This window comes from Octopus sinensis, linkage group LG2, assembly GCF_006345805.1.
Source record: "Octopus sinensis linkage group LG2, ASM634580v1, whole genome shotgun sequence".
NCBI lineage: Eukaryota > Metazoa > Mollusca > Cephalopoda > Octopoda > Octopodidae > Octopus > Octopus sinensis.
The window spans coordinates 23655256-23669695 of NC_042998.1; the positions used below are offsets into that span (position 1 = coordinate 23655256).

The following is a 14440-nucleotide window of genomic DNA, read 5'->3' on the forward strand; positions in this document are numbered from 1 at the left end:
CCCAGTGCGTAACTGGTACTTTATCTAATCGACCCCGAATGGATGAAAGGCAAAGTCGACTTTGGTGGAATTTGAACTCAGAACGTAGCGGCAGATGAAATACCGTTAAGCATTTCGCCCGGCATGCTAACATTTCTGCCAGCTCGCCGCCTTTATGTACCCTTAATGTAGTTCTTGAGGAGATTCAGCATGACACAGGGTGTGACAAGGCTGGCCCCTTGAAATACAGGTACAACAGAAACAGGAAGAAAGAGTGAGAGAAAATTGTGGTGAAAGAGTACAGCAGGGTTTTCCCCCACCCTGCCGGAGCCTCATGGAGCTGTAAGTGTTTTCACTCAATAAACACTCACAACGGCCAGTCTGGGAATCAAAACTGCAATCATATGACTGCGAGTCCGCTGCCCTAACCACTGGGCCATTGTGCCTCCACACACATATATATACATATACACATGACAGGCTTCTACCAAATCCACTCACAAGACTTTGGTCGGCCTGAGATTATAGTAGAAGATACTTGGCCAAGGTGCCACACAGTGGGATTGAACCTGGAACCATGTGGTTGAGAAGCAAACTTCTTACTATGTGCTCACAACACCTGTATCATATTACAATGAAAATACTTTCATGCATTAAATATAAGTGGTACTTGCAGCAACAGATTTGAAGATGTTTATCGTGTTAAAATATTAATATCACATTTCAAACAAAGCTGACATTTTGTTTTTGAAGTGTAATATTTTGTAGTTTATGATAAATATAATTTAAGAAAAAAAAAACAAAAACGTGGAACTTTAGTTGTAAAGATATAGCAATATAATTTTGTGTTTTAAGATTATCTGAGATGTAAAAAGAAGAAATTTATTTCTAAAACTGTCTTTGAACTATTTAATTATTCGTTTGATTTTAGGTTGTTTATAAAGGTTGGTGCTTCTCACTTTTTAAATGTTCTTTATATTTCAGGGGAGGTGGGGAAATGAAAATTTCAATTGCAGTGTGGAAAGAGCACAAGTGAATGGAAAGATCAAATTTTTAGATAAGATAGTGATAATGATGATGATGATGATGATGATGGTGATGACAATAATTGTTTCAAAGGCCAAACATTTGGAAGAAGGGGATTAGTCGATTAAACTGGTCACCAATATTTAGGTATTATTTTGTTTCAGCAAACCTGGAAGGATGAGAAACAATATTGACCTTAGAAGAGCTTGAACTCAGAACATTAACGTCTGTAACTAAATACCACAAAGTGTCTTGTCCAACTCTCCAATGATTCTGCCCCTCCACAGCCAGTCATAAGGATGGCAAATGAAAGGACACAACAAGGGCAAATTATGAAAAGACAGAGGGTTTACATAGAACTAAATAGGAAAAAACCTGGTGAATCGTAACATAAGAACAATGCCACAAATCTATAATAATAATAATAATAATAATGATGATGATGATGATGATCTTTTCTACTTAAAGCACAAAGTCTGAAAATTGTGGAAAGGGGATAAGTCAATCACATTGACCCCAGTACTTGACTGGTACTTAATTTATTGACCATGAAAGGACAAAAGGCAAAGTCAACCTCGGTGGAATTTGAACTCAGAATGTAAAGATGGATGAAACACTGCTTAGCATTTTACCTGGCATTCTTTTATTCTTTTACTTGTTTCAGTCATTTGACTGTGGCCATGCTGGAGCACCGCCTTTAGTCGAGCAAATCGACCTCGGGACTTATTCTTTGTAAGCCCAGTACTTATTCTATTGGTCTCTTTTGCCGAACCGCTAAGTAACGGGGACATAAACACACCAGCATCGGTTGTCAAGCAATGCTAGGGGGACAAACACATATACACATATATATATATACATATATACGACAGGCTTCTTTCAGTTTCCGTCTACCAAATCCACTCACAAGGCATTGGTCGGCCCGGGGCTATAGCAGAAGACACTTGCCCAAGATGCCACGCAGTGGGACTGAACCTGGAACCATGTGGTTGGTTAGCAAGCTACTTACCACATAGCCACTCCTGCGCTTGGCATGCTAACGAATACATCAGCTTGCCGTCTTAATGACAATAATAATAATAATAATAATAATAATAATAATGAACATGATAATGGTTTCTGATTTTGGGAAAAATCCAGCAATTTTGAGAGATGGAATTAGTTGATGCCATTTGCCCCCAGTATTTAAATGTATATACGATGGGCTTTATTGACCCTGACTAGATGAAAAATGGAGTTGAATTTTGGAGGGATTAGAACTCACAATGTAAAGAACTGAAAAAATATACTGCAAAGCATTTTTTTCTGATGCTCAAGCAATTTTTCCAATCCATTACCCCTTCCCCCTAAATGTCAGACCTTGTGTCTATAGTAGAAAGGATTATTATTATTATTATTAAAATCGTAATCTATCAACATCAGTGGAATTTGTAGCTGTGATACCAGTGCCGGTGGCATGTAAGAGAACCATCCGAACGTGGCCGTAGCCAGCGCCGCCCTGACTGGCTTCCGTGCCGGTGGCACGTAAAAAGCACCATCCAACCGTGGCCGTTGCCAGCTTCGTCTGGTCTCTGTGCCGGTGGCACGAAAAAAGCACCATCCGATCGTGGCCGTAACCATCTGAACATGGCCGTAGCCAGCGCCGCCCTGACTGGCTTCCGTGCCGGTGGCACGTAAAAAGCACCCACTACACTCACGGAGTGGTTGGCGTTAGGAAAGGCATCCAGCAGTAGAAACACTGCCAGATCAGACTGGGCCTGGCGCAGCCTTCTGGCTTCCCAGACCCCAGTTGAACCGTCCAACCCATGCTAGCATGGAAAGCGGACGTTAAACGATGATGATGATGATGATGATGATTATTATTATTATTATTATCATTATCATTATCCAATATCATGCAAAATGCTTAGTGGCATTTTGTCTGTCATTATGTTCGAAGTTCAAATCCTGTCAGGGTGAACTTTGCCTTTGATCCTTTTGGGGGTCAATGAAATAAATACCAGTCAAACATTGGGGTTGGTGTAATTGAATAACCCTCCCGTCCCAAATTTCAGGCCTTGTGCCTATAATAGAAAGGTTTGCTATTGAAGAAAGAAGAGAGAAAGAAAAATAAAAATACTCTTATGAAAAGTGGTTTCTGATTTAGGTACAAGGCCTGGATTTTGGTGGGAAAGCCAGTTAGTTGATATCATCACCCCAACACCCAATATTTTGCAGGTACTTGATTTTATTAACCCCCACAAAAGGATGAAAGGCAAAGGTAACCTCAGTGGGATTTGAACTCGGGAATGTAAACAGTAAGAACAAATACGAGGCTTTTTTTTTCTGACGTTCTAAATATTCTGCCAGCTTGCAGCCTTCCTAATTACAGACAAGAGGCTTGAAGATTAGAGGAAGGGAGAGGGTTGATTAAATCAACCCTAGTAGGTGACTGGTACTTTGACTCTCTATCATACTCCAACCTCTTGTCTGGCACACAGTCACTTCTCTCAGTTCCTAACCCTCTCTTAGTTGAGATGTCCTGGTCTTGCAAACCACTTGGTGATCCCATGGGTACTGGTGTTGCATAAAAAGCACCTGCACTAACACCATCTAAAAAGCACCCATGCTGGTGCCATATAAAAGGCATTCATGCTGATTCCACATAAAAAGCACCCATGTTGGTGCCACAAAAGTCACATGTGCTGGTGCCACATAAAAAGCACATGTACTGGTCCCACATAAAAAGCACCTATGCTGGTGCCACATAAAAAGCACCCATGCTGGTGCCACATAAAAAGCACTCATGCTGGTACCACAAAAATCACATGTGCTGGTGCCACATAAAAAGCACATGTGCTGGTGCCACATAAAAAGCACCCATGCTGGTGCCATGCATGTAAGCACTTGAGCTGGCTCCACAGAAAAAACAAAGTGGTTGGAGTTAGGAAGGAAGGGCATTCAGCCAAAACCGACAACTGGAGCCTGGTGCCACCCACTGGCTTGCCAGCTCCTGTCAAACCATCCAACCCATGCCAGCATGAAAAACAGACATCAAATGATGATGATGATGGGGTCGATAGAATAAGTACCAGTTGAGCACTGGGACTGATGTAATTAACTTATCCTGTTCCTGAACTTGCCGACCTTGTACCAAAATTTGAAACCAATAATTTACCACCAAACTGTTTTACTTTTATCAGTAATCTTTTAATAAAAGCTATTTTAAAGTTAAGGCAATAGGCTTTTGACTATGTTACCAACATGCTTCAGTTTACTAAATGAAAGACATCAATCTATAAAACAAACTGCTTCGTTACAAAGCAATGTCCTATATTAGTATACCAAAATGGATATTAAACTGCTAAAATATATAAATAATAATTTATGTTGTTTTTATTTATGGAGAAGAAAATTTGAAATTGATTTTATTTTAATTTTATTTTTAAATTAAATAAAATTTAAAAATTAAAAATATCTGAAATATATAAAGTTTAAAATTTTAAAAAAATATTATAACATCCTAAAATAGAATGAAAAGAAATGGTTGGCTGAATTATAAAAACAACTAAAATTCGTTTGTTAAAATCGTCTTTTTAAAAATTACGCCACAGCTGTTGATCCATAATCTGGGGCTTTATCATAACTGTCAATTGTAGGGGTTTCTCTTTTGGCAACAAGTGCAAATCCGATAGAAAGGAAGATAAACAAAATAAAGAGTACAGCCAACAAAATAAATGTAGTTAGTCCTAAACTTGAAGTCTCAGCAGGGATTTCATTACTGGTGTAGAGCATAAATCCTAAAGTCCATCCCATACTAGTACTGGCCACCTGAAATATATAAGTGGAATAATGATTTACAACAGAAGGATAGCTAAATGTATGTCTGCAGTTACATGTTGTTTCCTTCACATGAAAATAAACAGAGCATGATTTTGTAAATGACAAATTTATGAGAGATATAGAATTAATGCAGCAATGATTGATTCTGAAGTAATCAGGAGCAAGTGTGGCTGTGTGGTAGAAATTTGCTTCCCAACCACATGGTTCTGGGTTCAGGCCTATTGTGTGGCCCCTATGGTGGGTGCCATGCAGTGGGACTGAACCCGGAACCATGTCGTGGGGAAGCAAGCTTCTTACCACATAGTCATGTCTGCACATGTTTCTACAATGAATTGAGAAGTGGTAACGAGTGATAATTCTGTAAATAATGATATTTTATAAGCTTAATGCTTATAAGTGATCACTGTGAATGGACCAAAAAAAAATAGTGTCATATTGGTGCATAAAAACCCTCGATGGAAAAAAGAAAAAGTGGGTTTTCTGTATGCATTTCTTTTGTCAACCTACGGTGGTTGCTTTTAAGCTTTAAGCTCATAAACAATTATTATCTACAGAATTGTCACTTGTCACCACTTCTCAATTCAATGCAGAAAACCCACACACAAAAAAATATATATATAAAAAAACAACACTATGAAATTATAATTCTTAAATCTAACAGGAAGAAGTGAGTGGGTACACAGGTGTAATGGTTGTACACTTATTACGAATATGTAGAAGTGTGGGCTTGTGTCCCATACATTAAAAAAAACCCACTTTTTCCTGTTGAGAGCTTACATGCCCCAATATTAGACTATTTTCTCTAGTCAATACACAACAATTGCTTATAAGCTTTAAGCTTATAAAATATTATTATTATTTACAGATATACACATACATATATATATATATTATATATATATATATATTATATATATATATATATATATATATATAGATATATATATATACATACACACACACACATATATATACACACATATATATACATACACACATATATTAATCTACCTATCTACATATACATATATATATATATAATCTATACACACACACACACACACACATACATACACACACACACACGTACATGCATACACAAACATATACATGAAATCATAGTAATAATAATCCTTGGTTGGAATTTATAAACAATTAATGCATTTCCACATGTGCATTTCCACAAGTCACATGACTCTTAAGATCACAGTCCGTATTTTATCCTACATGATATCAGTACAGCTTGATGCAACCCCAAAGGACTGGTTCCCCATTTAGCATTATTAGACTGTGGCTGGTCTAATGAAATAGGAGCTTTATTTGCCTATTCAAAATATTTCCCATAAATAAATTTAAAAGATAAATATATATATATATATGGAGGTGCAATGGTCCAGTGGTTAGGGCAGCAGACTCGCAGTCGTAGGATCGCGGTTTCGATTCTCAGACCGGGCGTTGTGAGTAGCGAAAACACCTAAAGCTCCACGAGGCTCTGGCAGGGGTGGTGGCGATCCCTGCTGTACTCTTTCACCACAACTTCTTTCTTCTGTTGGCCTGCTCGCTTAGCCAGCGGGGTGGCGTCATTTGAAGGCTAAAACAATGCGAAGCGCATTGTGACCAGCGATGTGAAACAACATCTGATAGCCTGGTCGCTCACGGTGATATATATATATATATATATATATGTGAAGGCACATGGCTCAGTGGTTAGAGTGTCGAGCTTATGATCATGAGGTTGTGAGTTCGAATCCTGGACCGGGCTGCATGCTGTGTTCTTCAGCAAGACAGTTCACTCAGCTGTAGAAATGAATGGCAACGTCACAGGTGCCAAGCTGTATCTGGTATTATATACATGAGGTTTGATCAATAAGTATTGATTACAGCAGTGCTTGGAAGGAAGGTGTGTAGTGTGTGATTGTCGCATTGACAATGACAGAGAAAGTTGTCATGGCAATACCTGCTCAGAGGCCTATGCAAAGTTGCAGAAAGTGTATGGAGAGGAGTGTATGAGCTGCACACAAGTTTACGAGTGGTTCAGATGTTTCTAAGATGGCCTAAAAATGTTGAGAGTGACAAACGTTCTGGGAGACCTGCAACCAGCAGAACTGAGAAAAACATTGCAGATGTGCATGCAGCTGTGAGGAGAAATTGTCAAATCACCATTCGTGAGTTATCAGAGGATGTGCAGATTAGTTACAGTTCCGTTCTGTCCATTATCACTGATTTGGGTATGAGATACATGCCTGCCAAGTTTTTGCCAAAACTGCTTTCAGCTGACCAAAAAGGCACCCGGGTTTCAGTTGCACATGATCTTCTTGATAGTGTCGAGAAAAATGGAAATTTTTTGAAAACTTTGTGTAGGCTTCTGAGCAGGTATCCCCAAGCTTATGGCAAAATTTGATGGTCAACTTTTTCTGTCATGGTCAATGCGACGATCACAAACCTTCCTTTCAAGCAATGCTCTAAACAGTGGAAGTGAGCTAGAACATTAAAACTTAGCATGCATACACAGCAAAATTGAAGCTCAATCTGTGCCAAGTGGCTTCACTCTGCATGTTTTAGCTTTGTTACTATGGTAACAGTTCGAATACTTAATGATCAGACCAGGTGTGTGTGTGTATATATATATATATATATATATATATATAAATTTCTAAAAATAGCATTTCTAAATTCTAAAAATAGCCCAACAATTGCTGCCTTGGCCAGGGTTAAGATACAGGACTCTTGACATGTCCAACAAAGCGTGACGCCTAAACCAATCAGCTCAACCAACCAATCAGCTTAAGTAATTGAGTGATACTACACACTGATTGGTCATAATACAGTTTGCAAAACCTAGCAATCTGGAGCCTACACAGCTGTATTTAAGGCACAGATTTAATCATCTCGCTACAGTCAAAAATTGTGAAGCATGACTGTCACCACTACTACATGAACCTGAAGATTGCAGAATTTAATGCATGAAAGTACTAGTTCAATCAGAATGAACATTTAACATTCTATTATTTTATTTTATTTTATTATATTATATTATCTTATATCATTATAAGATTGTAAATAAAACATGAAAATCAGACAAGATTGGAATTCCTTTTATTAATATAAATATATATATATATCTTGGAGTAGTTGGTGTTAGGAAGGGCATCCAGCTGTAGAAACTCTGCCAGATCAGATTGGAGCCTGGTGCAGCCATCTGGTTTGCCAGTCCTCAGTCAAATCATCCAGCCCATCCCAGCATGGAAAGTGGATGTTAAACGATGATGATGATGATGATGATGATGATATATATGTATACACAGGAAAGAAGTGCTTAGAAGAAAGATACTGACCTTATTTGTAAAATGAAGGGAGTTCCATGAGGAATTATCAAAATGATAACCTTTGGTGAGAATAGTTTTTATATAAACTGCTTCAAAGCAAACCTCTCTTAGAATTGATATGCTAAGTCCAGGAACTATTGAAGCCTGCAAGTTAAAAAATAAAATTTAAACAAAAAGACAAAATAAAAGAAATAAACAAAACAAACAAAACTACCAAACAAAAAATGTCATTTACATATATTTAAAATCATCAAATAAATCTTTAGTTGAAAATAGAAATACTAAAATATTCAGAGTTCAGAAAGATATACTGTTATCGGTCAAAGAATCGACAGCAAAGTGGAGAAGCTTACTTCATCCCAAGACAACTTGCACCAATCTTCTATTGCATCGTTGTATTCTTCTAGACTAAAGGTATCATTGTTCCGTGTCAAATTCAGGAAAGAAGCAGTGTAATAATAGGTTGAAAATGCCTGAAATTAACAAAATATATTTCTAGGTTTAATACATATACATACATATAGATCAGTATCTTCATCAATACAACTTTACGTGTATATATATAATCACTTATAGAATTATAATAATAAGGGTTTTTTGCAACAAGTTGCTTAAACCACATACCGAAAATATTAGAAATAGCAGCCAAAGGACTACTATTTCTTTTAGTCCTTTGGCTGCTATTTCTAATATTTTCGGTATGTGGTTTAAGCAACTTGTTGCAAAAAACCCTTATTATTATAATTATATAAATTTTTACCGAATATGGTCCTTTTCCATACCGAAATACTACTAGGTGAAATTTATTGATTTTATTAAATTAATTATATTTCACCCTTTATCTGTATTAATCACTTATAGACATACTCTGGTATGCAGTTTCACAGTCTGCTTTAAGTTCCAGATCCAATGCAGGTATTTTTTTTATTCTTTTATTTGTTTTGGTCATTTCACTGTGGCCATGCTGGGGCACTGCCTTTACTCGAATAATCGACCCCAGGACTTATTCTTTGTAAGCCCAGTACTTATTCTATCAGTCTCATTTTGCTGAAACACTAAGTTACAGGGACGTAAGCACATCAGCATCGGTTGTCAAGTGATGTTTGACAAACAAAGACACACAAGCATACACACACACACATATATATATACATATGTACGACGGGCTTCTTTCAGTTTCCGTCTACCAAATCCACTCACGAGGCTTTGGTTGGCTTGAGGTTATAGTAGAAGACACTTGCCTAAAGTGCCACGTAGTGAGACTGAACTCAGAACTATGTGGTTGGGAAGCAAGATTCTTACCACATAACTACAACTGCACCTATCACAGCCACACCTATGCCTATGGAAGATATATATATATATATATATTTTAAAGGAAAAAGAAAACAAAACCAAGGCAGGACGAGCATCTCAGGTCATTTGAAATATTTAATTAGAGTAAGGTGAATCAAAAAGAAGAAATAGAAGTATATAATGTCTTACAACTGTTTCTGGGATATCTCAGGCAACGTATATATATATATATAGATAGATAGATATATTAAATTAGAGATAAAACCACTATTAGGCAAATCAAATAGTGAAAAACATAAACCAAAACATAGAAATAAAATTAATTAATATAATATACAAAATATATAAAATATAAAATTCAAAATTTAAATTGATTTGCCTAATAGTGGTTTTATCTCTAATTTAATATATATATTTATACTGTAAAATTAGATTTAATCCTAAATCCAATTTTTTCCTGTAAGTTTGGATTTACTCCCTAATATTATTATTATTATTATTATTATATATATATATATATATCTTTACTAATGTTCGTTTTTATGTTCAGTTATAATAAAAATGATTTTACTTTAATCTGAAAGATTACTCTGTACTTTTGTAGAGTACAAATTTATTATTCTTTAGCTAGGATATTATTGACAGTGACTTCATATATATATATATATATATATATATATATATATAATTTCAACAATTGAGGGCAAAATAATTAATTATTAATCAATTTCACCAAGTGTTCAGTATGCAAAGGGACCATTCAAGGCGAATTCAAATTATTACATTATATAAAAGGGCTTAGTAAAATAAATTACTTTGCCGCATACTGAACAGAGATTCTTCGCTTGCTTATTTGAATTTGTTGGCACTGTTAGTTACGAGCAGATCTTCGAAGGGTATGTTCTTATTTTCAGTGTTTCCAAATCCAAACCAAGGAATTTCTGAGCTGATGATAGACGTGTTGTTTGGACTATCTTGAAACGTACGTTCTCAATAACCTTAGCATTTGATTTTTCGATGTCCTTACCCCCAAACTTTTGTGAGTTGAATTAAGCAAACACTATATATGAGAGAGATTTTCTTTAAGTATTAGAAATAGCTTTAAAAAAGTTTTTTAGCTGCTATTTCTAATGAGTTCAGTATGCGGCAAAGTAATTTATTTTACTAAGCCCTTTTATATAATATATATATATATATATATAAATGTATATGTATATATTTGCATATGTATGTGTGTGCATGCACACACACACGCACAACATATAACACTCAGCTTTCACTTGCAAGTATGACAAGGTACCATGCGCCATGTTTTTACTAGTTGTTTTCGGTGCTAATGAAGTCTCACCTATTCCATTTTGATCTTGCAGAATATCGAGTGTTTGACAACTGGAAGGCTGACATTAAACAATGATATATATATATATCCTTGTGTCTTGTACTATAGCCTCAGGCCGACCAAAGCCTAGTGAGTGGATTTGGTAGACAGAAACCTAAAGAGCCTGTCGTATATATGCATATATATTATGCATATATGTATATATATATATATACACACACATATATATATATATATATATATATCTATATATATATATATATATATGTATATGTATATGTGTGTGTATATGTTTGTGTGTCTGTGTTTGTCCTCCCAATATTGCTTGACAACCAATGCTGGTGTGTTTACGTCTCTGTCACTTAGCGGTTCGGCAAAAGAGACCGATAGAATAAATACTAGGCTTACAAAGAATAAGACCCAGGGTTGATTTGCTCAATTAAAGGTGGTGCTCCAGCATGGCCACAGTCAAATGACTGAAACAAATAAAAGAATAAAAGAGAACGAACCAAGGCCCTGTGGCTCTAAGACGAGATGAATATAAAGCACCCCAGTACCCATTGTAAAGTAGATGGCATTGGGAAGGGCATCCAGCCATAAAAACCATACCAAAACAGATGACTGGCGTCTGAAGCAGCCCTGCAGCTTGCCAGCTCCTGTGAAATTGCCTAACCTGTATCGCCATGGAAAACAGTCATTAAATGATGATGATGATAATGATGATGATGATAATGAAATAGAAACAAGTGTTATTCATGAATCAGATGTAATACAATATAATGGATACGCTGAACAATAGCTCCTGTATTTTTATTCTGTTGTAACTTACATAAAAATGTTTATCCTTGATTGGAGGTTCATAAACTTTGTTAAAAGAACAACTGTTTCCAAAAGGACAATTTGTAAAGTCAAATAACCCTAGTATGCTCTTTTGGCATTTTTCAAATTCACCAGTACCAATAAATTCATAAGAATCGGCAACCTGCAAAAAATGGGCAAGAGAAAGTATAATAAATAAATGAAATTATTAATATTAAAAAAAAAAAGTAATAAAAGTTTCTAATAGAAGAATAACAATGACCTGAGCATAAGGGTCATGAAATTGGCATATAAGGGGGTGGGGTGCTGAAAGGTTTTTGGCTTTGGGTAAAAAGAAAATACAGGAGGATCAGTTAATTATGATTTTATTCAACATGCCAGTGCCGCCTAAAAGCACCAACCGATCGTGGTCGATGCCAGACTCCCCTGGCCCCTGTGCCGGTAGCATGTAAAAAGCACCCACTACACTCGCGGACTGGTTGGCATTAGGAAGGGCATCCAGCTGTAGAAACACTGCCAGATCAGACTGGAGCCTGGTGCAGTCCCTGGCTTTCCAGACCCCGGTTGAACCGTCCAACCTGTGCTAGCGCGGAAAACGGACGTTAAACGATGATGATGATGATGATATTCCCCTCTCAGACTCACATTTATTGCAGCAATTCTTCAGTTTTTCTAAGCCCTGTAAAAGACCTTAGCGGGTTGGGCCTCCAACCAGGCCAGGAACTTTTCAGCAACCCCAAGAAAGTACCTAGAAAACTTGAGACCTCAGATTACATTGGTTTCAAATTTTGAGACAAAGCCAGGAGAGGATAAGTCAATGACATTGGCCCCAGGGCTTAGCTGGTAATTATTTTTATTTTTATCGACCCCCGCCTCCCCCTAGCTTGCCGCCTTAAACAGTAAAGAATATTGAATAATAGAATAAAGTATTTTGAAACGATATGTATAACAGAGTGAAATCTAGACAAAGTTTTATTCCTACCTTCATGCCTGGAGGCACAGATGTACAAGGACGCTGGAATAAATTGGTTTTGCTTTCATTCTTACGACTTCCATTCTGCCAACAAGGATTTTCGATTATACTGTGCTTTGAATTGTTCTGGAAAAACAAAAAAACAGTCAATGTAAAATGACAGAGGTAATTTATAGGTTAATGAGGCAATCAAAGGCAAGTGATATTTCCTGGTAAGTGTTACATGACATGGTGTCTGAAATAAACAATTACAAGAGTAAACAAGGCTGTGTGATGTTTCACAACCATGTGGTTGGGGAATTGGTCACTGCATGGCATCATGGGCAAGCGTCTTCTATTCTGGCCCCAAGATAACTAATGTGTTGAGAAGGAATTTGCAGCAAGTTCATCATTTGTTAAACTGAAGAAAAGCTAGGAAGCATACGATAGAAATATCATAGGAAAATTTAATATTCTTTTCTACTCTAGGCACAAGGCCTGAAATTTGGAGGTAGGGGCCCAGTCAATTAGATTGACCCCAGTATGTGACTGGTACTTAATTTATCAACCCTGAAAGGATGAAAGGCAAAGTTGACCTTGGCGGAATTTGAACTCAGAACATAAAGTCAGACGAAATACCTATTTCTTTACTACCCACAAGGGGCTAAACACAGAGAGGACAAACAAGGACAGACAAATGGATTAAGTCGATTACATCGACCCCAGTGCGTAACTGGTACTTATTTAATTGACCCCGAAAGGATGAAAGGCAAAGTTGACCTCAGCAGAATTTGAACTCAGAATGTAACGGCAGATGAAATACCACTAAGCATTTCACCTGGCGTGCTAACGTTTCTGCCAGCTCGCCGGGTTAGGAAAATTTAATATTGAAGAAGCAAGAAGAATCTGCCAGAATTGTCAACAAGAGGAAAAAAGACGAAGAAGAATGTGGTAAATTAGAACCAAAACATTTTACTGCTTCAATAAAATCATAGCAGAATCTGTCTTTGATTACACAGAGCTTATACGCTTAAAATTATTTTCTCCAGTTACTGGGTGCAAATTTTGTGGAACAAAAAGGCAATTAATTTTCATTTTAAAAAATACATTATCATTTTATCTACTCATCAGATTAATCTCATAAAAATGTTTGCTTATAGATAAAGAGATAAAAAATAAACAGACAAAACAGAAATAATTGCCATTATTTTTTTACAAGCAGAGAGCAAAGAATGAGAACAAAATCACATAATTTGTTAGAATAATATTTCAACATTAACAAAACAACTCAATTTTGAAGATCACATGTCACAAGTTCACTTCACTATATTCTAGGAGTCATGAATGTTATGATATTCTGGTTGTTTTAATTAATGGATCATTGTAATTATTCAGAAAAGTAAACAATAATTAGTAAATAGTAAAAATAGACGCAGGATTGGCTGTGTGGTAAGTAGCTTGCTTACCAATCACATGGTTCTGGGTTCAGTCCCACTGTGTGGCACTTTGGGCAAGTGTCTTCTACTATAGCCTTGGGCCGACCAAAGCCTTGTGAGTGAATTTGGTAGACGGAAACTGAAAGAAGCTTGTCGTATATATGTATATGTATATATATATGTGTGTTTCGGCCAAAGCACTATCCGAATCGTGGCCGATGCCAGCGCCGCTTTGACTGGCTTCCGTGCCGGTGGCACGTAAAATGCACCAACCTGATCATGGCTGTTGCTAGCCTCGCCTGGCACCTGTGCAGGTAGCATGTAAAAAGCACCCACTACACTCACAGAGTGGTTGGTGTTAGGAAAGGCATCCAGCTGTAGAAACACTGCTATATCAGACTGGAGCCTGGTGCATCCTTCTGGCTTCCCAGATCCTCGGTTGAAC

General features: G+C 36.8%; 1 protein-coding gene across 2 annotated transcripts in view; it reads right to left on the reverse strand.

Annotated features, from left to right (window-relative positions):
• Positions 1-4406: 4406 nt before the first annotated feature.
• Positions 4407-14440, reverse strand: part of LOC115229858 (ectonucleoside triphosphate diphosphohydrolase 1) — a 38851-nt gene continuing 28817 nt past the window's right edge. For both annotated transcript variants that reach the window (XM_029800133.2, XM_029800141.2), the window contains exons 7-11: positions 12590-12706; positions 11618-11770; positions 8507-8626; positions 8163-8297; positions 4407-4815 (exon numbers count right to left, since the gene is read on the reverse strand). In XM_029800133.2, the coding sequence (XP_029655993.1) occupies positions 4588-4815; positions 8163-8297; positions 8507-8626; positions 11618-11770; positions 12590-12706 (753 nt within the window). In that variant the 3' untranslated portion in view covers positions 4407-4587. The remainder of the gene's footprint in view (positions 4816-8162; positions 8298-8506; positions 8627-11617; positions 11771-12589; positions 12707-14440) is intronic.